Below are 24,372 nucleotides of genomic sequence, written 5' to 3'. Positions count from 1 at the left end.
TGAAGTAGAGAGATCCCTTTTATTAATATATATGAAACATTTTTACAATTTACAGTCTTGAAGAGCTACTGAAGGCAATTAAATTGAAATGATTTGTCCAGGGTGACAAAGCCAGTCAGAGTATCAAATACAGGATTTGAACTTTAGTCTTTTTTAATGCTAGGTCTAATTCTTTATCCATTATACTTCATGATCCCTAAAAATCTTTTATCTTAGAAAACCAAGTCATTCCTTAAAACTTCCTGTTATCTGTATACTATCAGCACAAGTGGAAAGCAATGAATCCTATTATTTTCTTATAAGTAGAATAGCAAAAGATGATATATCTAAAGTAATTGTTCATTTTTCACTCATGTCTGACTCTTCCCACACTATTTGGGTTTTGTTGAAATTTGCCATTTCCTTCTCCAGCTCATTTAACAGATGAGGAAATTGAGGTAGACAAGGTTAAGTGCTTTGCCCAGGATCATATAGATAATGTGATTTGAACTCAGGAATAGAAATTTTCCAGACTCTAAGACCTAGCTTTCTATACACTGTGTCATACAACTGCCTGAAATGATACATATGAATAAACTAAACTAGTGATTAGGAGAGAGAAGGAAAGAAGAGGAGGTGAAAAGTAAAAATAACCTCATCTATATAAGCTCCAGTAACAAAACCTACTATAAAAGTACAACTAGCAAAATAAGTAGATTTAAAGGCAAGCTACACTTACTTCATGAGCAGCAGGGAAGCAAAGGAAAGGAAGAAATAAAAAAGAGATAAATTCACCTAGTCCCAGAGCTGGAGCAAATTCTGTACAACTAGGACATTCCTTCAAGTCTGTCGGAGAGCCAGACAAAGCTACATCTGCTCCTGATTACATTCTATTCAGAATACCTACAGCCTTCCCTTGCAATGAGCTGGCAGGTCCTGGCATGCTCGTGCATACCTTTGGGCTCTTTTTAGCTACATGGGGATCAACAATTCTTAGGGAATCTGTCCTTCCTTTCTGCCTCCCTATGATGATTCAGGCCCTCCTAGCACATTTTAAAAATCCTTTAAAATTTGCAATTTAACTTTGCTGAAAGGGCATTATACAATAGCTATCTCTTCAATCTCTGTCATAGCAAATTTCACTTGTCTCTTAAAAATTACAAAACTCACTATCACTTTATTTCAAGATGATAGACTGAATCACAACTTCAGTTGTTGATGTTTCTTAAACTCTTTAACAACAATTTTCATCAAAATCAGTCAACTCCTTTGACCATTATCAAAAACAAGAAAATTTCAAATAGCCTTCTATACATGACCTCAGTCTGCCCTACATACAAGCATTTATCACCTAAGACACATTAATGCCTCCTTATATCTCCCCTTAGTCCCTATCCCTTTCCCTATCTCTGTGGAGTTAACAACTATTCAGCTCTTCATCTTCTGAGCAATCAGCCAATTAATAAATATGTATTTATTTACTAGTGCTTATTCCATATAAAACATTATTGTGGTTTGATATAATCTAGTATAAAGTGTTGCTAGTATATTGTGGATGATTTAATCTAGTATAAAGTGTTGCTCCCTGATTCTTAAAGTAAATGCTTCTTAATTTGTGAATTAAAATATTGTCTATCTTTTCCCAAAAATCTGGTTTGTTCAAAATTTTAATTCACCCTAAAATCACATTTTAATAAGAAAGATACAAATAATGAAGACAAGAAAAATAATAATAAATAATAATAAAAATGAACAAAACAACTTTAAAAAATTTAACTAAAAGAAATATAAAAGAGTTTCATTATAAATTATAAATAAACATTTTATAAAGTAACATCATCTAATTATTTTTCAATGATTACTTTTATAAGGAAGAGGACAGTACCTGGGATTCCATTGGGAACTCCTGGATGAGGATTTTCCCTCAATCAATACAGGTTTTCATGTCACTTCTTCTTAGCTTAAAGACAGAGACTTAGCCAGGATCATACATATAGTGTATGCATCAAAGATGGTACTTTGTTAAGGACCATGCCTAAGTACAAATCCCAGAAAGCCTATAAAGGGTTAAAGGGGACTGTACCCTTTTAAAAGCCCCCATAGTTGTGAATCATAATACACTTGAAGGAATTGCAAATCAGCCTTTACTGATGCAATTTTTTCTGTGAATTGGGAATGAAATAAATCAGAAGCAAGAGAGAAGGGAAGAGAGGTCAGGGAATGCAACTGCCTCTCAGTCTCCTTGTATTGCTATGGTCCTCTCACATGAAGGGATCTATTCTGCTGGTCAGGATTAGATCCCCAGCATGCTCCTATAGTAGGACTTGAATCCAAATCTTTATGACTTCTATCCAACTCATTAACTACTATTATATGTGTGTGTGTGTGTGTATATATATATATATATATATATATATATATATATATATATATACATATATATATGTATATATATATATATGTATACACACATATGCACCTATGCTATATTTAGGTAATAGACAAAGAAATGCATGCATTTGAGAATTATATCCTATACTGGAGAACAGTCTATATATTTAGTCCATATGATAAAATAAGAAAGTTGGATTATCGAAATTCTAAACTCCTTTCCATTTCTTACATCCTTTAACTTTAGTCTATCCAAAGAATTGGCATAGGTGTGATTTGAACTTAGTCTTAAAGGATGGATGGAATTTGGATAAATAGAGAAAAAAGAAGAGGGAATTTCAGGAAGGCATCTGCAAAGATATACAGGCATAGCAAATAGTCTAGTTAAAAAGATTAAAAGATTTGTTTAGAAAAACAATGTAAGTAGTATAAGGCTAGAAAGATAAACTGAGTCAGATGTTAAATACCAGGATAAGAAAGTTAGACTTTATCCTCATTATTATTAAATACTCCTATCATATGCTCATCTTCCCTTCTAAGCATCTTCCCTTCCCTCAGTCTATCAACACTATTAAGTGAAAGTAGAGATGAGAGTTCATGACTATTTATTTACTTTTCCTTTCCAAAAGAATGATTAAAATGTGTCATAATAAGTATATTCTGTTGTTTTGACCTAGTTTTTCTTTTTAAAAGTCATGTCAGATATAATGGATGTCACATTTCTTATCTTCTTAATGGATAGAGAAGGGGCAAAAGGGAGGGAGAGAATTTGGAACCCCCCAAAATTTTTTTAAAAATATTAATATAAATAAATAATGAATTGAGAAAATAAATTTTTAAAAACTAAATAAAGTATGTGGCAAGGAGATAATCAGGGGAAGGACTTCAGAAGCCCAGACCTTTTGAGGATAGACCTTGCTAAATGTTAGAAGTTTGGGGAAAGTATTTCAGTCCATGCTAGAGCTGTTCAATAAAACTATAGGATACATGAGGTTCGTTGTCCTAGGCCATAAAAGAAAGCGCTAAATGCCACTGATAATAGCTTCTGTTTTTCAATCTAGTATTCTTGAAAGTATGTTTATTTTTAGAAATTTTGGATTCTTTTTCAAATGTGTGGGAATATCTCCAAATGGCTAATTGTCTGCAATAGAACCATTATTCTAAAAAAAAATGAATAAATAAAATCAAAATAAAATAAAATACCATATACTAATATAGAGTCTATACAGGTTATTTTAATACTAACTGACATGAATATGTTGGTCTTTTTCTAGTGACAGTGAAGAACCTTTGGAGACACTTTCTGACAATGAAGTAGATATTTCTATTCCAGTAAAATATGAAGCTGGACTCCAATTTTCCAGGTAGATAAATATCTAATTTTTTATGTTTTGTAAGGGAAAATATTTGTAAAAATCAAGAAAATAGTAATGACATAGTTCATAGGTTTACAAAGTATATCTCCTACAACACCCCCAATGAGATACATTAAGACAATTATTTTCTCCATTTTACATATGAGAAAACTAAGACTAGAGATGGTGATGTGCTGGTACTATAACTCCTTATCCTGCTACTTAAGTGCTGACCATTCTATTATGTTGGACAAAATATAAAGATGAGATCAAGTTCTCAACAAAACTATTATTTAGGTTTTTACTTTTATTTTTCTTTCAATTATTTTAAAACTGTCTTTCCATTTCAGACTTTTATTTATATTTTCCCTTTCAACTATGACATTTTAATACAATTTTATCCCTAACAAAAGTCCTCAAGCAAAAGAGAATGTTAGAATCATTCTAAGAATAAATATCAGGAACAGGAAAATTCTAAGAATAAATGTCAAGCACAATTAGGAAGTCATTTAAAGGAAAGAGAGTCAGAATTGTAAGACATGAAAGTTTCTCTTTATAGGTTTTTTCTTTTCTTTTCTTTTTTTTTTTTTTTGTAAATTCTTTTTCCAATTTGATGTATTCATTTTTCCTAATACTTTGGCTTTTTCCAAGAATTCTTTCCATTCCATTTCTTAAAAGACAAATTCCAATAAAACATTTTCAAAGTTTCTTTTATTCATTTCCCCCTCACTTTCTTCTGGAATTCTGCTTAAGAAAACTTTCAAAATTCAATTGACACCAATAGGATAAATGGATAAGTTGAATAGTAAAATTACAATTACGAGGTTAGAGTTTTTAAACTAAAAAAAAAATGCAAGTTAATAAAAACCTTATTACAGGGAAATTACTGACTTTCTGCAAATGTTAATTCATTAGCCAAAATGAAACCACAGAATCCATATAAATTTTTCATTATTGCATGTCACTGTGCTATGACTTTTTAAATTTATTATTAAAACACAGAGATGCTGAATATGTGTCAACACTAATTGAATTGTTTCTCTGGCTCTTCTCAATTTCCTCAGAATCTTATTCACTCTAATCTATATGCATGCATCTCTTTTGGAATTACCTGGCTTAATGTAGGAAAAAAAGAATCTACCTGAATAAAAACAAATTTTTTTCTTCTTTTTTTTCTTTTTATCAATATCTTTTAAGCTCTGCAAGTGAATATCACATTTCAATTGCGGCCAATGATACAGTACCTGACATTATTAATTCAACTAATGACATCGGAAATGAAATCAACGTTTTCTACTTGGTAAGAAATAGCTACTACAACTGTATCTTAAAAGACTCAGTTGTAAGCTTTTAAGTTAGGTTGGATTGCAAGACAATTCACCTATCATGTCAGGATAAAGGTACAGACTGACTTTAAAGAATAAATCAACATTAATATATAAGATTTAATGGGAAAATACAGTGTTTCCCCTTCCATACCATAGGATTCTGGAGTGGTTAGGGAATTTAGCATTGTTTGGTTATCTTGTCTTCCTTTCCTGAACAAAATACCAGATTCAGAAAAGGAGGGAATATGAATATTCAAAAAAGTTTTGTCATGCTATTCAGATATTTTGCTTTTTTCAACCCATCAATAGTCAAGAGTTAGAGGAACCCTTGGGTAAGAAGAAAAAAGCAAAATCAGAAGTCCCAGAAACACCCTGGCAGATGATTCTAGGCTTTCAGGACTAGAAGCCCAACCTAATTTGAAGTAACCCGATATTACCTCTAGATGTGCTGAGAAGTCCAGCTAGAGAGCCTAGCCAGGTAGATCCATTTTAGACTTGGTAGATGCAAGTTCAGAGAGATCAGATCTTTTGGCATTCTCTCAAGAAAGATACTCCTTTAGAATTCATGTGACCTCAAAGTAATCCATGGAGCTCATAAAAACTGGCCTCAATCTGGAGACAATAGCTGAAGTGATAAGGTAAAGGGAAGGGAAGCAGGACTTTGTTTCCCATTAGATAATTTTATTTCTGATTAACCAATTCTAGTTAGACAGATTCTTAGTTAAATTAACTTGTTCTTCCTTTCTTATTATTAGTCCTTCTTTCATATTAGCCAAACCCCATAATAGATGAGTCTAGATTACCTCACTTAGTATTATCCTTAGATAAGACTATGTATGTATGGCCTCTTGTGGTTCTAAGATTCCACTGGAAGCATCTACCTGCTTCTAATTTTCTTGACTGGGAAATTTTCCTGACTGTGAAAATTGAGAGGTGGCAACCAGAACAAGAACATAAATGTAGGTAAGGATGGCCACTATTAGAAATAGCACACATGAATTAAGTACTACATACTTAATCAGGTTTTTCTTTTATTTTGTACAGATCCGAAAAAGTGGGCATATTCCCATACCAGAACTTAAGCTGAATATTTCATTCCCCAACTTAACATCAGATGAATACCCTGTACTCTACTTAATTGGATGGTCATCTTCTGATGTAAGTCATGTTCCTTCACCATTTCCCCCTTACTTTAAGACAAGTTTGCATGAATTGTTAAACTCATATATGTTGTCTGGTTTTGCTACACTTTTTTGGTTTTGTTTCCAGGCATGACTTGTTGGGTTGTGATAGAAGAAAGTTATTTTCAGAAAGGAAGGTTATTTAAATAAACAAAAGAAATCCATTGTATTTTATTCCTTTATTCATTTATTTCTTTATGAAACAATTGGGCTTAAGTGACTTACCCAGGGTCACATAGCTAGTAAATGTCTGAAGTCAAAATTGAACTCAGGTCCTCCTACTTCAAGGCTGGTGCTCTACCCACTGAGCTAACCACTTATCTGCCCCAGAGATCTATAATATTTTAGAAAATAAAGTACTATTATTACTTCTTGATTTTATTTTCTATCACATGAGAAAATTGGTGCTGAAACTAACAGCATCTTTCACTTTGCCTGGCAAGTACAAAGCACTTTGGCAAAGTGCATAACAAAAATATCAGGCAGCTAGGTTGTACAATGTATAGACCTCTGGGCTTGGAACCAGGAAGACTCATCTTCATGAGTTCAAACCCAATTTCAGATACTTACTAGCTGTATGAATTGGGCTAAATCATTTGCCCCCCTATATGCTTAATTTTCCTCATTGGTAAAATGAACTAAAGAAAAATATAGCAAACCACTCCAGTATCTTTGCCAAAAAAAAATGTGACCCAAGATGGGGTTACATAAAGAATCATAAACGAGTGAAATGACTCAACTAAAATAAGACTTCCTCCTAATAAAAAAAATAATTTAAATGACTGCTAATTAGATAATTAAAATAATAATAATTTGCTATTATATATACTACACCGATTATCACTTAGCTAGGTTTCATCCATTAAAGTCCTACTCTAATGTCTGGTCCTGTTTTGGAGGTGATCTTGAATTTTCAAAGGCTATGTAGGAGTGTGAAAGCCATGGCAAGTTGTATCAAGCAAAATGAACTTTAGGTTTGGTGCCAGAAGTAGTCTGTATGTCTCACATTCCAGAGTCCATCTAGCAACATTTGGAGATCACCACCAGGTTACAGGGAGATGATTTATTTTTGGCCACAAAACTTCTCAAAAGATATTTGACTGAGTCAAGCAAGAGGAGTTACAGTCTGTGTCAGTGAAGGGAGTAAGCCCTATTGTTTTATAATCAAAGTTCCACTAAAGTTCTAAACTAAATGAGTGAATGGTAAAATAGGCGAGTTTTAAGGTAGTACTTGGTGTAACTTGGGTAGGCCCATAGTAAAGTGATCCTTAATTAAAGTCATAGGCAACTCAGAATAGTGAATATATAAAATATGCTTTCTTTACTTTTATATTTTATTTCAGAAAATAATAGAATTATTAAAAACAGACCCTATCATTTTGTCTGTAATCTCTTCTCCTAAAGAAACATACCTTTTGCAAAAAGGGAGATAAAAAGATCCTAAGAAGCCATGATAATTAATATATTGATTTTCATCTCTTTTCTACTTAAAAAAAAGATGACATGCAAATTAGAACAAGGCTTGAAACAAAACTGGTATCCAGGCATAATGATTGATAGCACTTTTATAGCTCTTAAAAGTTTGCAAAGAACTTTTACAAATGCTATCTCATTCTCATGCCTCTATAGATAATATTCTATTGTACATAATGTATATAATGTTCATTTCATGCAAGTCTTTTCATGCTTTTCTAAGATCACTGAGATCACCATTTCTTATAGCATAGTAGTATTACATCACAAGCACATCCCACAACTTAAGCCATTTCCCAACAGATATCCCTGAAATTTTCAGTTCTTTGAAACCACAAAAAATACCCTGCTATAAACAGCCAATTCACATTCAAAGCAATAATTACTATATGTGAATTTATTTTTACCATTTTCTTTTTCAGCCTCTCTTTTTATCCTTTTCCTGTTATTTTAGACTTCCATAACTTCTTCATTCATAATACTATATAGTATCATATAAAATGCCTTTTATCATAAAGCAAGAAGTAGAACAGAGGAGAGACATGATCAAAAGTAGCTGAGACCTCTTCAAACACTTAAATTATCACTTGCTGAGAAATACATGATTTCACTGCTAAACATGTCACCAAAAAGACTTTTAATAATTTCCCCCAGCCCCAGAAAATAAATTTTGAGAAAATAGGAACTCAGAGGATAAGTGGGGAGATAGTTAGAGAAGCATATTAAATGAATTAATCATTAAATTAGTACTTAATAAGTTTCTATTTCAGGTATTGTGGTAGATTAACCTGGAAATTCAAGGACAAAAGTGAAGTAGTTCTTAACTGTAAAGAGTGTTTAGCCTAATGATCTAACATGCACATAATATAGTTTGTGGGGGGTGGGTGGGGAAACAATCATAGAAAGTAAATTAAAGGAGAAACTAGTAGCTCAGGGAGACTAGGAAAGTTCTCGTGCAGAAGTCGGGGTTTAAATTCTGGAAACCGTAGAATTTAATAGAGGCAAAGATGGAAGGAAGTTCAAGCATGAGGCTGAAGCTCCAAATTCAGAGAAATGCTGTTTCATGTTTGAGGAACAAGAAGATGAGACTGGTTGTATTATAAAGTCTGAACAAGACAGAATAGATAGGAAGAAACCAGGTTGTGAAGAGTTTTAAAAGACAAAAAGAGGAGTTTTATATGATCTTTTTCATGGGTTCAGCAAATTATGGCTGGGAGATCAAATTTGACCGATTGCCTGCTTTTGCACCTAAGAATGGTTTTTACTTTTAACTCTCAGCCCATACAGAAGTGTGGACCAGCCCTATCCTGTAGTTTGCCAATTCCAGCAATCTAGATAGTAAGAAGCCATTACACTTTATTGAGGGGGGATTCAGAAGTAGAGGGGGGATTCAGAAGTAGAGGGGAACCTTGTGTGACACCATCAAACCCATTTTAAGAACTTTGCCAGTTGTATGGAAAATGGAGTACAGCTCCAAAAGGGGCTAGAGACTATTTTGTAAGTCTTGATATTTCAGATTTGTCTGAATATTTGCCCTTTGATTAAAGACAATCTTATGTCCTTTCATTGAAGACAAAAAGCCAAAGAGGCATTCTAAGGGGAAGTTTGCATATCTTGTGATCTTGACATCCAAAATTGAAATTCTTCTTTTTAAACTCTTAAAAGGCTTTTCTATTAGCAATCTATATATGATTCAGCATTTAAAAATTAAATTGGGGTAGTTTAATATTTTTCTGGTATCCTTCAGTATCCTAAGAATTTTAAAAGTATGTATTTCTTTTCTTGTCATATTTCATAAATCTTAATAAGAGTCAAGAAGCTCACAAACATGAACTCAAATTGATTTTGTGCATGGTGATATTGTAGCATCTTGTATGTTCTCTCAGAACATTGATGTTCATGCTTACCAGCTAAAAGATACTATCATGGATAATGATTATTGCTTCCATGTAGTTATGACTATAGCTAATGATGCTACACATTGAAACTAATATGTGACCAAAGCCAGTGTTCACATTAGTACTTTTTCTAGAAGACTTTTTTTTCTTTTTTTCTTTTTGTTTTTTGTTTTTGTTTTCTTTTGGTGGAGGGGCTGGAGACAGGATCTCAGTGTCTTATAAAGCAACATCTTTGTCTCATAACAGAATGTAAACTGTAGACCAACTAGCCTTCAAGATCCTTTCAACATCAACTTTGGAAAGAAAATGATACCAAAATCTGGAGAACTCAAGCGAGGCACTATTTCGGTAAATTTCAACTAAGAGACAAATGCTAATTTTAGTAATAATTATTAATTCATATTTCATAGTTTCCATTCATTTCCATTTTTATTCCAAATGAATAAATTCAACATCAAACTAAATTGAACTGGTTTTGTTCCAGTATCTGACTTAAAATAGCAATGATTGCTAATTTTTTTCCCACTCTCATACAGAACTGCAATACCTGCAAATTTGCAACCATTGAGTGTAATCTGATCCCTTCTGATGTAAGCCAAATAAATATTACATTCATCTTGTGGAAGTCAACATTCATAAAAGTAAGTGACAAATCAACAAATAGTGATAATAATAATGATAATCACTCACATTTATATAGTGCTTTATAGTTTGCAAAGGTTACCTTCTTTGCTCAATAACTTCACAATGTTAGAAATTGTGGGAGATATTTAAAATCCTTAATTGTTTTTATTTATTTTTATTTTATTTTTAATGTGTGAAATAAACAAAAATTCCATGATATAATAGAGTAATAAAATGATTATTATGCAGGAAATTGCAAATCTATTATATATAACTTACTACTTCTTTTAAATATATAACAAGTTTATCATATAAATTTCTTTTTTTTCTTCCCTCCTCCCCTCACCCTATAGATGTCTACCATTAGACATAAGTATGTGGATAGATAGATAGGTAGATATGTAGGTAGGTGTAACTCATCCTATACATATTTCTATTTATCACTTTTTTCTATGGATACAGATAGCATCTTCTTTCACATGTCCTTTGCAGTTAGTTTGAACATTTATAATAGTCAAAATGACTTAGTCAGTCAAGTAGTTTTAATGAAATAAACAAACAAAAAAAACCTACTAAAAAGTCTTGGGCTCTATTGCCAGCTTGTACTGCTAAACAGTTATGTGACTTTGAGTAACTTTCTTTGAGCTTCAGTTTCCTCATGGGGAAAATAAGGAATGTATGACTGGCCTTAAGACAAACTTTTATTCAAATCCCACTCCTGAGAGATTCTATTTGGGCAAGACACTTAAACTCTCAGTTCTTCAGACTTGAACTATAAATCTCAAAACATTTGCTCATCTACGTTGGAAGAGTGCATTCTCTTAACAAGAAGCAACCTGGACTCCTATGTATTAAAAAATAGATTCCTTCCCTCATAACATTGTCTGAAGAAAAATGCTTTGTAAACTGGAAAGAACAACATAAATGGCAGGGGGAGGAGTATCATTAAAAATTAAATTAAAAATTCTTTATTAAAATCAGAGACTACAATAGTTGAAAGATATTTCAGAAATCCATCTGGTCCAAACTTCTCATTTTATTCTTTTAATTTTCTTCCATATTATGATTTTAGCCATTTAGAAGTACAAACATTTGCAGACACAAAAAAGAACAAACAGAGGATTATATATGATAGTTTTTATGGATAGTTTTTAATTGTATGTCAAATTTAATAAGTTAGTAACAACTTTTTATTTACTCATACCCTCTTCTGAATCTTTTTGTTTTCTCTGAGTACTTGTTAATTTCTTTTTCTTCCGTCTTTGAAAATACCAATCTATTCTTGTTTAACAATGCCACAAGATTTAGAAAGCTATATCAAAGATAAACAATTGATACATAGTGAAACTTCTATTTGAAACTCATATCATTGGACATCTTTGCTTAAATCCCAATCCACCAGGCATGGAGACAATTTTAGGATTTTGAAGGTTATTCCAGTAATCTCTACACTTTGGCAATTTCTTCCAAACTTAAAGATTCCTGAGCAAGGCTTTGAGATGTTCAGTATTTGACTTCAAGGAGCTCAATACATTTCTTCACCTTAGTAGATAAAGTTTTTACTCTAAAGAATTCTACTAATTACTGGAAAACTGTGCTTCTTTTTTCCAAAGATAATTCTAATCAAGGTTATTTTCTAAATGTTTTTCTTTATTTCTTTTCAAGTCCTGTTTTTGTTTTTGTTTTTGTTTTTTTTGGGGGGTGAAATATCAGTAATCCAAAGGAGGAAAAAAACAAGGGAATACCACACTTAAATATGAAGGTTATTACTTAAATGTGACTTAGGTTTAATATGATTGCAACAAATGCTAACAGAAATCCCTGCTATTTTCTTTGCAGGCAAGTTTTTCCAGTTTGAATCTTACTATAAAGGCAGAACTTCATAGTGAAAACTCATCATTGGTATTAAGTAGTAGTAACCAAAAAAGAGAGGTAAGGAAATACCAATTCTGAAAACATTCTAGGTCTCACTCTGCCTTTTATGATGTGACATTAATAATTAGACATCACACCTGAAATAGTGGAAGAAAGTAATATCTAAGTTTGTTATTTTTCTCCTTGCCTTAAAAATGAAATTCATTAGCCTAGCTATGATTTTAGTCTGGTTCTGAGGTATAGTAAATAAACTGGCATTACCATGCTAATTACCTATTAACCTTTGACCTTAGTCAAGTTAACTTCCTGGACCATAATCCTATTAAATCTATTAGCATGCTGGGCCTACTATTTGTCTTTATAGCTACTAAAAATTGCAATAAATTTATGTTTTTTACTATTCACATTGATTATCAGTGATACATTTGGAATGACTCATTCTTTTTATCTTTTTTTCTGGCAAGGCAATTGGGATTAAGTGACTTGTCCAGGGTCACAAAGCAGGAAAGGGGCAAGTATCTGAGGCCAAACTTAGATCCTCCTGACTCCAGGACCTGTACTTTATCCATTGTGCCACTTAGCTGCCCCAGAATTATCTATTCTTAAAAGACATTTGGAATTGCAATTGACATCTGAAGAACAACTCTGAAAACATATTATTTATAAATGCACATATATATGTATTTATATTACTTATAAGTGCATATATATAATTAAGTGCATATAATTTATAAATGCATATATATATACTAAAAAGATATACATATAGTTTAAAAAACTGTTTAGATAGGATTATAGGACTATGGATATAGAATTTGAAGGGATCTCAGGAGCTATCAAATTCAATTCCTTCCTTTTACAGATAAGAAATCTGAGGTTTAGGAGGTTGATTTGCCCCAAATCAAATAGGTGATAAGCATCGGCAGTAGAATCTGAACCCAGATCTAAGTAATAATATTGGCATACATAGTTTATATTTAAAGGTTTGCCTTGAGGAAAAGAGATTACATTTGTTATTTTTGTCCTGGAGGGCAGGGCTAAAGGAGACAAGCTATAAGAAGACAGATTTCAATACATTGTAAGAAAAAGCTCCTATTGAAAAAAGGAGAAAAAACTCCTTAAGAATTAATATTTTCCAAAAACAGGGCTTTTTCAGAATCACCGAGTGTGCCATCAGTAGATACCTTTAAAGGGAAGTTTGATGTACACTGCAAAGAAAAGAAATATTCCTTAGAAGAATTATAACAGATTGGAGAAGGAAAGGAGAAATGGCCAGGAAACCTGCATACCAATGACAGTTCTAACACAACATCCACATGTCCCTAGGTTGCAATAAGGTTTAACAGAAACATTGCTCAATTCATATTTGGAGAATGTTTCAAAACACAGGTTTGAATCCCAGCCTTGCCACCTGCTACCAGCATATCTCTATTTGAGTTTGACATCACTGATATATATACACTGTAAGAAGAGAGGCACTGATCAACATCCCCTACACAAATCCCCTACTAGCTTGGTATAAATCCAATGTTCATCCTTAGAAGAAAGAAAAGGAGAAAGAAAGAAAGAAAGGAGAAAGAAAAGAAAAGGAGAAAGAAAGAAAGAAAGAAAGAAAGAAAGAAAGAAAGAAAGAAAAGAAAGAAAGAAAGAAAGAAAGAAAGAAAGAGAAAGAAAGAAAGAAAGAAAGAAAGAAAGAAAGAAAGAGAGAGAGAGAGAGAGAGAAGAAAGAAGAGAGAGAGAGAAAGAAAGAGAGAGAAGGAGAGAGAAAAAGAAAGAAAGAAAGAAAGAAAGAAAGAAAGAAAGAAAGAGAAAGGAAAGAAAGAAGAGAGAGAGAAAGAAAGAGAGAGAAGAAAGAAAGAAAGAAAGAAAGAAAGAAAGAAAGAAAGAAAGAAAGAAAGAAAGAAAGAAAGTAAAGGAAAGAAAGAAAGAAAGAAAGAAAGAAAGAAAGAAAGAAAAGAAAGAAGAAGAAAGAAGGAAGGAAGGAAGGGAGAGAGGAAGGGGAGAAAGAAAGAAAGAGAGGAAGGGAGAGAGGAAGGGAGAGAGGAAGGAAGAAAAGGGAGGGAAGGAGGGAAGAAGGGAGGAGAGGAGGGAAGAAAGAAGAAAGAGATGAAAGAAAGAAGAGGAAGGAAAGAAGAGAAAGAAAGAAAGAAAGAAAGGAAAGAAAGAAAGAAAGAAAGAAAGAAAGAAAGAAAGAAAGAAAGAAAGAAAGAAAGAAAGAAAGATAAGAAAGAAAGAAAGAAAGAATAGAAAGAAGAAGAGAGGAAGGGAGAGAGGAAGGGAGAGAGGAAGGAAGAAAGGGAGGGAAGGAGGGAGAAGGGAAGGGAGGAGAAGAAGAAAGAAAGAGAAAGAAAGAAGAAAGGAAGAAGAAGAAAGAAAGAAAAGAAAGAAAGAATGAAAAGAAGAAGAAAGAAAGAAAGGAAGAAAAGAAAGAAGAAAGAAAGAAAGATAAGAAGATAGAAAGAAAGAAAGAAAGTAAGAAAGAAAGAAGAAAGTAAGGAATGTAAAGAAAGAAAGAGAGAAAGAAGAAGAAAGGAAGGAAGGAGGAAGGAAGGAAGAAGAAAGAAAGAGAGGAAGGAGGGAGGAAGGGAGGAAGGGAGGAAGGAGGAAGAAAGAAAGAAAGAAGAAAAGAGAGAGAAAGAGGAAAAAGAAAAAAGAGAAGGAAGGGAAGAAAAGAAGAAAGAAAGAAGAAAACAAACCTACCCCCTACTACAATAATTCCTATAACTATGCCCACCTTTACAAAACTATCCGCCCTTATTGTAACAATCTTGGGCATCTTAGTGGCCATTGAACTTAACTCACTTACAAACAAAATACCAAACAAATCCCTAATCCATACTCACAACTTCTCAAATATGCTAGGATATTTTACACATATTTTTCACATGAGTAAACCCACTAGCAAATTTACATTTAGGTCAACACATCGCTACCATACTCATCGACTTAAGCTGATACGAAAAAACAGGACCCTTAGGAAAAAAAGAGACAGAGAGAGATACATACAGAGAGAGTGAGGGAGGAAGGGAGGGAGGGGGAGGAAAAGAGAAGAGGAAGGGAGAGAGGGGGAGGAGGAAGGGAAGAGGAAGGAAGGGAGGAGGAAGGAGAAAAGGAAGGAGGGAGGAGGTAAGAAGGAAACCCCTCATTAAATAAAATGATATAGGGGCAGCTAGGTGGTGAAGTAGATAGAGCACCAGCCCTGAAGTCAGGAGGATATGAGTTCAAATTTGACCTCAGACACTTAACACTTCCTAGCTGTGTGACCCTTAAACAAGTCACTTAACCCCAATTGCCTCAGCAAAAATAAATAAATAATAAAATAAAAATAAATACATAAAATGATACAATCAAAAGAGAAGTAATGTCATTACCAGTCATTAACAAAGGCAACTAGGTAGTGCAGTAGATAGATTGTTGGGCCTGGGGTCAGAAACATTCATTTTCTTGAGTTCCAATCTGGCCTCAGATACTTACTAGCTGTGTGACCCTGACCAATTCACTTAACTCTGTTTGCCTCAGTTTCCTTATTTGTAAAATGAGCTGGAGAAGGAAATGGCAAACTATTCCAATATCTTTGCCAATAAAATACAAAGTGGAGTCATAAAGATTCAGACCTAATTGAAAAATAACAATGACAAGAACAGCAATCCTCTCACAATCCCTAGTGCTTTATCCCAGTATATCATGCAGTTTTCTTTATTTAATAGGATGTAAGCTTTTGTTTTCTAGTGCACAGTGATAAGAATATAATCAACTCATTCAATAAATGATCATTGATTCATATATCCTTTATTTGCTCCTCGCCATGCCCTACTCTTTGGACATTGGCTCCACTCCTTGGGCACTGACCTCATTCTCTACATTTCCAGCACACTGGACTTGCTATCAGTAAGACAATGATTCAAATCCTACCTCAGAAACTTTCTAGTTGTGTGACTCTGAACAAGTCAATTAAATCCATTTGCCTCTTTTTCCTCATCTATAAAACTCCACATGAGTCACAAAAAGTCTAAAAGTGACTGAACAAGTCATTAACAGCTGTTATGGACTAATTTAGGATCATATATCTACATTCCCACCCTTTCAGTTTATAATTAAGTTAACTGACACCCTAAGAAGTTAACTAAATTTACCTCTATCACAGATACTGCCAAAGATAAAATGTGCACCAGATTCCTCAATTTAGAATTCCATTCTCAATTAATGCTCATTATAAAATTGGCTCCAGTATCAATTCTCTCTAGGGCTCTAAAATGTGAGACAGGAAAGCTGCTCGTTAATAAGAGAAGGAAAGATTAATAGAATGGAAGTAGGGGCTTTTCTGATGGCCTCTACCACAGAAGGAAACCCTTGGGAGTTGGGAAGTGGCTGACATCAGAGGAGGAAAGCAAAGAAAAAAAAAAACAAATCTGTTCATTTCACAGTTTTGGAAGGTCACATCAGATTTGAACCGGGACTCCAAGTCTAGCACTCTATTTGTTGTGCTACAAATATCTTTTTATTGACTTTGGGGGCAACTAAGTAGGTGGTGAACTAAGTAGAGCATTGGCCCTGGAATCAGGAGGATCATATTGAAATCTAGCCTCAGACTCTAGATACTATTTGTGTGACAAAAAAAAAAAAAGTAGATTTTTATGTCAAAAATTTGGGAATATGGAAATATGTTTAACTTTATAATATATACTTAAATACTTGAAATACTTTCCATACACTGTTTAGAATAATTACATTGTTAACTAATAATTACATTGTTAACATAACCAATCATATTGTTAATTAACTATATTGTTAACTAATAACATTGTTATATAAGAATAACAACATTGTTAAAAGTCACTATACCTTTTATAGTATATAATTTATCTTTTGATGTCTTTAAAAGACATTTCATGCTTTTGATTATCTTTACTATTTCAGCTAGCTATTCAGATATCAAAAGATCTTCTACCTGGTCAAGTGCCATTATGGGTGATCCTTCTGAGTGCTTTTGCAGGATTCCTGTTATTGATGCTCCTTATATTAGCATTATGGAAGGTGAGTGCCCTTTCCTCTTATTTTTTTTGTTATAGTTGAAGAAATCATTGCCAATAGATAGGTGGTTAGGGAATATCCTGCGTTAATTGATGGTCACTATATATATCGTCAAAATAGATTTTGTTTTTCCTTCTGTGTGGATATATACTAGTATATGTTTATATGTATATATCTGCATATACATACATCTCTATAACTTACCTTAACCAGAAGACATAAGTTCCTGAAAAGCTGTTTGTAAATGGAATTTTTGTGAATGAACCACAATCCAAGGAGACCTCCTATTTCACAAAATCTAATTGTGTCACCTTATAGGCCCTAATTAATCTTTTGTATAAATCTGGTTTTTACACCTAAGACTCCATTATGGTGAAAGTGCACATTCTTTTGAGTCATACTACTAGCATAATAGAGGAGAATTAGGATCCTTGTGTTTGGTAAGTAAACAATGAATAGAAATCTAATGAAAATTATACTAGACTGCATAAAATATTAAAGGGTATTGTGTATTGAGAACTAGGCCTAGAGTCAGGAAAATTCCTCTACGTGAGTTCAAATCTGGTCTCACAAACTTACTATCTGTGGACTTTTGAAGGAGTCACTTAACCCTGTTTGCCTCAGTTTCCTCTTCTGTAAAATGAGCTAGAAAAGGAAATGGCAAACTATTCTAGTATCTTTGCCAACAAAACCCCAAATGAAAAGTCAGACAAAAATGAAAGAATTGAACAACAACAAATAGAACAGTGAAAAATGAATAGGAACCGAGACAAGTGATTTCATTGATAGAGAGAATTCCCAAATGAAACCCCTTTTACCAATACAGCTCTTCACCTCTGTAAATGATAATCTAAAATAATCTGATAATCTATATTACCTATATTACCTGAATTCAGGTTTTTCTGGATCTTTCCTCTTTATCATGGGATTTCTCTATCTCAAATTTTATATTACTTCATATTTTACTTCTTAAAATAATGAAAATACAATAACAAAAAATATAAATTATTGGTACTAGCTAATTTGGGCACTTTCCCAATAATTAAACCAATTATATCATCTTTTTATTCTAGAATACACATTGCCAAGAAGATGTCACTATATCTAATAATAATAAAGCTGATCAAAAGGATCTTGAATTTTTAGGAACATCAAGCTCAATATGAATCAGTAGTTTGAGTTGGCAAACGCCAAATATTAATATCGAGAGATTAATTTTTCATTGTTTTTATAGGGTGATGAATCCTTTTGGTAGTCTGGGGAAGACCAGAGAAATCAAAGAGGCAGTGTTCACAGCCCATAAGATTTCCAAGTACAACCTGAAGCAGATTAAAATATATTAACAAAATAAATAAAAAATAATTAATGATAATATGTGGCTTTCTAAGTCAATATACTGCCACAGGAATCCTTATGCATAGTTTTACAGGCTCCAGTTACTATCTGAGTTTGACAGCACTAGTAAAAACTATGGAATCTTTTTAAGAATAATGTTTTTAAAAAAAGAAAAAAAGGAAACCAACTATGTTGAGAGTTACCAAGCTATATATATATATGTTTTTAAAAGCCAAGTTTATGTAGGCTATTTTAAGACCCCCCTCCCATTATAAGAGGATCTCTGAGTTTGATTTTCAGTCCGAAATTCTTAACGTCTATGGTATGTTACTGTTTTTCTAAAAGAATATTCTATGTCCTTTCCAACTCATTTTTCATGTGGTAAACACCTTCCTTTTAGGGAGTGGTAGGAAAAAAGGAAAAGGATCTCCAAAACAACATAGATCCTACTTAAAAATTAGATGCAATTTCTTATCTTTCTCCAACAAACGCCAGGGACTAATTTTTTTTTTTTTTTTGGTCACCTCTTCTTATCAGAACTGTTCTTATTTTGTTAATAGATTTTCTGTAATACCTCCATCAGCCACAGTGTGGTGCACAAATCCTGGTTTACTGTTAGTATGAGAGGACTTAATTTCAGGTCAAACTTACAAGCTTGTTCCAGTAGGTCTGTATACCTTAAACTGAGGTGGTATATTTATTTGAATGTGACCATTCATAACATGGTCTGCTACTTATGAGGCAAAATGATCTCAAGTACAAAAATACAATGTGCTACTAAGGAATGCTCAGTCTATAAGATATCCTGTTGATTGCATATGATGAGTTCTTCAGATGTTTCGGAACTGCCTCCATAAAAGGCATGTTAACATATCAGAGAAGCAGAATATGGCATAGGTTAAAGAGAGCTATATTAGTACCCAGGGAAACTGGGTTTATATCTTAGGTCTAGCACTTACTGTCTGTGTTTCCTTGCTCACAATTTCCTCAATTTGTAAAATAATTGTTACACTAAATGACTTTTAAAGTCTCTTCCAGATCTCTACCTTTCATTTTAAGTAAGGATTTGACTGTGTTCAAGAAAGAAATGATATATAAAAGACAGAGTAGTCAGATAATTATTCTTAGTCTTCATGTCAGGTGGACCCTGCCCTCACCCAGGGAAGACACTAGGTGAATCTTAGGGCTTCAACGAAATGTAGGCTTAGTCTGGAGCAAGTTCAAGTGATCTGTACTGATCTATGACTATCATAGCCTATAAAATTCATCCAGGAGTAGAACAAATCTTTTAGAACCAATCTTTGACTCTCCAGGTTCCAAATTTCTCTAAAGCAGAAATTCAAACAGACCAGTTGTGATTCTCGTGATTGTAACCCATTTCTAAAAGTTCTGTGGAGATGGACTCATAGAGCATTCATGGAGTTTCATTGCCCCAGTAAAAGTTTCCCTTCAGAATGAAATTAACATGGGCATTAATACCACGCTGAGTGATAAGCTCAGTCAAGGTGCCCCACACCCCAAAAGATCTTCTTACTTTCTCAAAAATGTTTTCTTTGAAGTACTTCAATAATAACAGTAACAACAGCTGGATGGTGGATTCCTTTAGGGCAGAAACTGCCCTTGACCTTTTTCTTTGGTATTTATCCTCAGAGCCTAGCACAGTGCCTGACACATAGTAGGTGCTTAATAGTCCTGAAATCCACCCAGATTACACATTCTTTTAACATAAAGCCAACCTCTCTATTAACATGCAAATCCTTCTGGGAGAATATTTTACTTATAATCTTTTCAATCATTTGCACCTCTCCAGAATGATTTCATTTCTGAAAACAAGTTTTGACAGAAGGAAGAGGAATACTTTTTGTCAGAGGGTCAAAGGGAAGAGATTTTCAAGTCACCTGGGAGAGGAGGGGGAGACAGTGGAAGAAAATGGACAATGCAAGAAGAGCCTAAGAATCTGAGGAAAGCCTGCTTTATGACCTTTCTTTGAGTCAATAGCATTATTGGATTTAGAGTTGAAAGGTATATTCAAGATCTTATTGCCCAATTCCTTTATTTTATATTGGAGGAAACCAAATTTCAGGGAAACTAAGTAACACAAGGTAAAATTTGAATCCAAGACCCTAACACCAAAGAGGGTGTCTTTTCAGCTATAACACATTGTCCAATCTGGGAAAGCCAAAAATAAAATGAAGACTATTTACCATCTGACTCTAATTTAATATACAACATACATTGATGTAGCACATGGTCCAATAAGATAGTATTTGTATCATGACCTCAGAGAAGTCAGATGGTAAATAGTGAAAGTTGGAAATAGGAAAGTTGGAATCAGTTCAGTTCTCACAAATGGAGTGTTAAATTTTCAGTGTGAATAATTACACTTTGAAAATTGTCAAATGATGCAAATCAGGGCTTGCTTAATTAATTATTTTATTGATTATCTATACTTAATAAAGTGTAATAAAGCAGTTTAAACTTAAAATATGTTGTGTGCATATGGACATATGCATATAAATATATAAAATAAATATAAATTTATAAAAAATTAGGTGTATATATATACATATATATATATTAGACATACACATACACTTTTTAAAAATAAACAATTGTTAAAATTTTTTTTACCAGCAACCAAACCCTGTCAGTAAAGGTTGTTGAGACTGAAACTTTTAATTTATAGCGAAAAGTACACTTGGAACTTACTAGGCCCAAGACTCTTGCTAGAATCCAAATGCTGGTGGTAGGTGTGGAAAAGTAGAGATGGATTTCATAGTAACTCAGGGACAAATATTTGGGGCGGGAGTAAGAAGGAAGATACTAAACTGCTCTTTCTAACTACATGTTCTAACTACATGTTCCAGAAATTTTTCTCAAAGCCAGGTGCAGAAAGGATTAGATTCCAAAAACATCAGGCATCTTAACATGTGCCTACATGCAATCAAATTGGAAATGGCTAAAAAGAGACCTAGAAAGAAAGATGTGGGGATGACAGCTTCCAGGGGAGGCATACCCTTTAAACTCCCTTAGGATGTTGCTGCCACCTTAGGGCGTATCTAACCCTTACTGTCCCTCACTAAAACTGAGTCAGGTTCATTTAGCTTTAAAAAATGTTTGTTGAGCAATTAATTGATTTAATAAAATGGAAATTGGCACTTGTTCAGTGCTACTTGAAATATAATTATTGATAAGAGAGCTTTGTACAATAATTTTTGTAGAGTCTAATTTTTAACAAAGCCTCATTTCAAAGAAGAAAATTTGACAAATAGAAATTCTGTGTCTGTAATGCCCAGATAGCTAGTTTATGATGTTGATTAAACCACGAAAGGCTTTAGGAATATCATACAGCTTAACAACATATTCACATCATAGCAAAAAAGTTAATTTTGGCCCTCACTCACAGATGACTCTGAGATGGAGTTTAGGATTTGGTGAGAGGTTAGGAGAAATTTAAATATTCTTACAAAGATGATAAAAATAATTTCAGAATTTTCTGTGTCCCATAATTATTACTTCTGTTCCCAAGGGGATCCTTAGTAGTGTCCTAGTAACTGAGACCATACCTAAGCCTATATAGTTGACTCAGGTCTGGAGAGAACTCCATAAATCAGGAGCTACCTGAATCTCCTGAAACTGCCTGTCCTGAACACTTGGATTTATGGATAGGCAAGGAGATAATAATAATATCTAGTATCTATATGGCATGCATTTCTATGTATTATCTCCTCACAACAGTCTTTTACAGATGAAGAAACTGAGTTTGAGGGAGCTGATTTATCCAGAGTCACATTACTAGTATATATCTGAGGCAGGATTCAAATTCTCCGCTTGCTGTCTACTAACTAGTTACTATTTACTAGTGTAACTAAGGAATATCTGATATTCAAAAAGTGATTTAGGCACTTAGCAACTTCCATCCATCCTGGCTGTTGTTAGAGCTGGCTAGCATACCCTTGCTTCATCTTGTCTTCTGCCCATCAGATAGTTGCTAGGAAGTTTATCTTCCACTTTGAGAAAAAGGATAATGGAAAGGGAGGAGAAACTAGTTGTGGGGAGTGTCTTACAAAACATTTATCCATGTTAGTACAAGGCTTATTTTGTCATTTTGCTGGAAGAGAAATATCTTTGACCAACCAAAATTTTCTAAGTAAGTATGGCAGGAACTTGAAAGATGTTGCAAGTACATTGACATGTAGCACAAAAGATAAATAACCTTTTGTGAATTACTATACTAAAATTTCCAATAAATGACTAAAGCCTGTGATCTATTAGTAGCTAAGGAACTTCCTGTGAGGAAAAGCTCTTCATCAGCATTTGCTCTGCTTATTGTTGAGTAATTTTTTTTCAATCATGTTGGATTCTTTATGACCTCATTTGGGGTTTTCTTGGCAAAGATATTGGAATGATTTGTCATTTCCTTCTCCAGTCAATTTTACAAATGGGAAACTGAGGCAAGTAGCATTAAGTTACTTGCTTAAGGTCTACTAAGTGTTTGAGGACAGATTTGAACTCAGGAAGATGAGTCTTCTTGACTCTAGGCCTGGTACTCTATGCATTGTGCTATTTAGATGACCAATTTGCTCTGTTATTTATAGTCTTAAAAAGTTGCCTATGGCCCTAAAAGTTAAGTGACTTGCCCAAGAGACACAGATAGTATGTGGGAGAGGAGATACTTGTCAGAGGAGATTTATGGGCAGAAAATTCTGGTTTAGCTTTCCATCACCTTTGTAAGGATTTATAATTTCCACTCTTTATCCATTAAAAAAACCCAAGAACACAAAAGCAAAACCCATCCATCATCTCAGTTTTCTTTCTGGGTTAGAACCCAGAACTATCCTGAGACAGATACACCTTTCAAAGGTTTGAAAGAGTTTGCTGATTTTATCATCAAAGGCCTAGAACTATAGGATATATAGTTAAGGAGTTTTCATTTATCAAATTTTCCCTTTTTTTGAAACATGGCTATTTTTCAGTTTTATTATTAACTTTTGTTTCCCAATCTTGATAGCAAATTGTATTTCTATTTTATATTTTCTTTACAGATTGGATTCTTCAAAAGGCCATTAAAGAAGAAGATGGAAAAATGAAATTCCATACCAGAGGAGGAAAACAGCAATTGTTCAGTTATCTGTCCTCAGGCTTGCTTCAAATTTGTGACCAGAAAAATTCTCAACATAATTATCATCTACATGGTCACATGCCTTTGTTCCATTATGGAATTAAACACCCAGAAAAAAAAAACAGATCAATAATGATCCCAAAAGACAATGATAAATTTATATTTGTAAAACATCAAGAAATATTTTAAAACAATTACTCATTTTTGCTGAGTAATTGAATTTAAGATTACAAAGTGTTTTGAATAGAAAAGACAGCCTATTCAAACATGCTTCAGAAATGAAGGAAAAATATTGTCAGACTCATGGAAGCATATTCTGTTTTGTTTTGTTTTTTTCCTCCAGAAAAATACAAGTTAGGTGTTTTTTTTTTCCCTGACCCCAATGGAAATCTAGACTTTCAGAGTTTGAAAATGTATGTACATGCCAGGAAAAGACTCACTTGCTAGGGTCACTTCCCATCATGCATAACTGAGCTCAAGGGAGAGGACGTCCTGTAACATGAACTCATGACACAGAGGATTCAAAAAGCAGAATGAAACAGGGTCATACAGCAGGTAGCCTTTGAATCATTTCTGTCCATTTCCCAGGGTGTCTAAAAAGCAAGGTCTATGCAGCTGAAATTCTATCCCAAGTTGAGAATGAAGATAAAAGCACTGTTAGAAAACAAGCATAGGTTTATAAGCTTTTACAAGGCACATTGAACTCTTATTTTTGAGCTTTAAGAATCAATGTAAATGTCATGGTAGTGAAAAAAGCACTTAAAATAATTTTTAATTTTA

The 24,372-nt window shown here is 33.4% G+C and overlaps 1 protein-coding gene across 1 annotated transcript in view; it reads left to right on the top strand.

Annotated features, from left to right (window-relative positions):
• The window catches only part of ITGA1 (integrin subunit alpha 1), a 189,584-nt gene extending 165,732 nt beyond the window's left edge, over positions 1-23,852 (top strand). The window contains exons 22-29 of the mRNA XM_074282545.1: positions 3,645-3,734; positions 4,923-5,025; positions 6,098-6,211; positions 9,852-9,953; positions 10,142-10,246; positions 12,069-12,161; positions 17,022-17,138; positions 23,516-23,852. Of these exons, the coding sequence (XP_074138646.1) occupies positions 3,645-3,734; positions 4,923-5,025; positions 6,098-6,211; positions 9,852-9,953; positions 10,142-10,246; positions 12,069-12,161; positions 17,022-17,138; positions 23,516-23,560 (769 nt within the window). The 3' untranslated portion in view covers positions 23,561-23,852. The remainder of the gene's footprint in view (positions 1-3,644; positions 3,735-4,922; positions 5,026-6,097; positions 6,212-9,851; positions 9,954-10,141; positions 10,247-12,068; positions 12,162-17,021; positions 17,139-23,515) is intronic.
• Positions 23,853-24,372: the final 520 nt, after the last annotated feature.

Source organism: Sminthopsis crassicaudata, chromosome 1 (assembly GCF_048593235.1).
Source record: "Sminthopsis crassicaudata isolate SCR6 chromosome 1, ASM4859323v1, whole genome shotgun sequence".
Taxonomy (NCBI): domain Eukaryota; kingdom Metazoa; phylum Chordata; class Mammalia; order Dasyuromorphia; family Dasyuridae; genus Sminthopsis; species Sminthopsis crassicaudata.
Note: the sequence above shows the minus strand (reverse complement) of the source record. Positions and strands in the feature narration are given on the sequence as shown.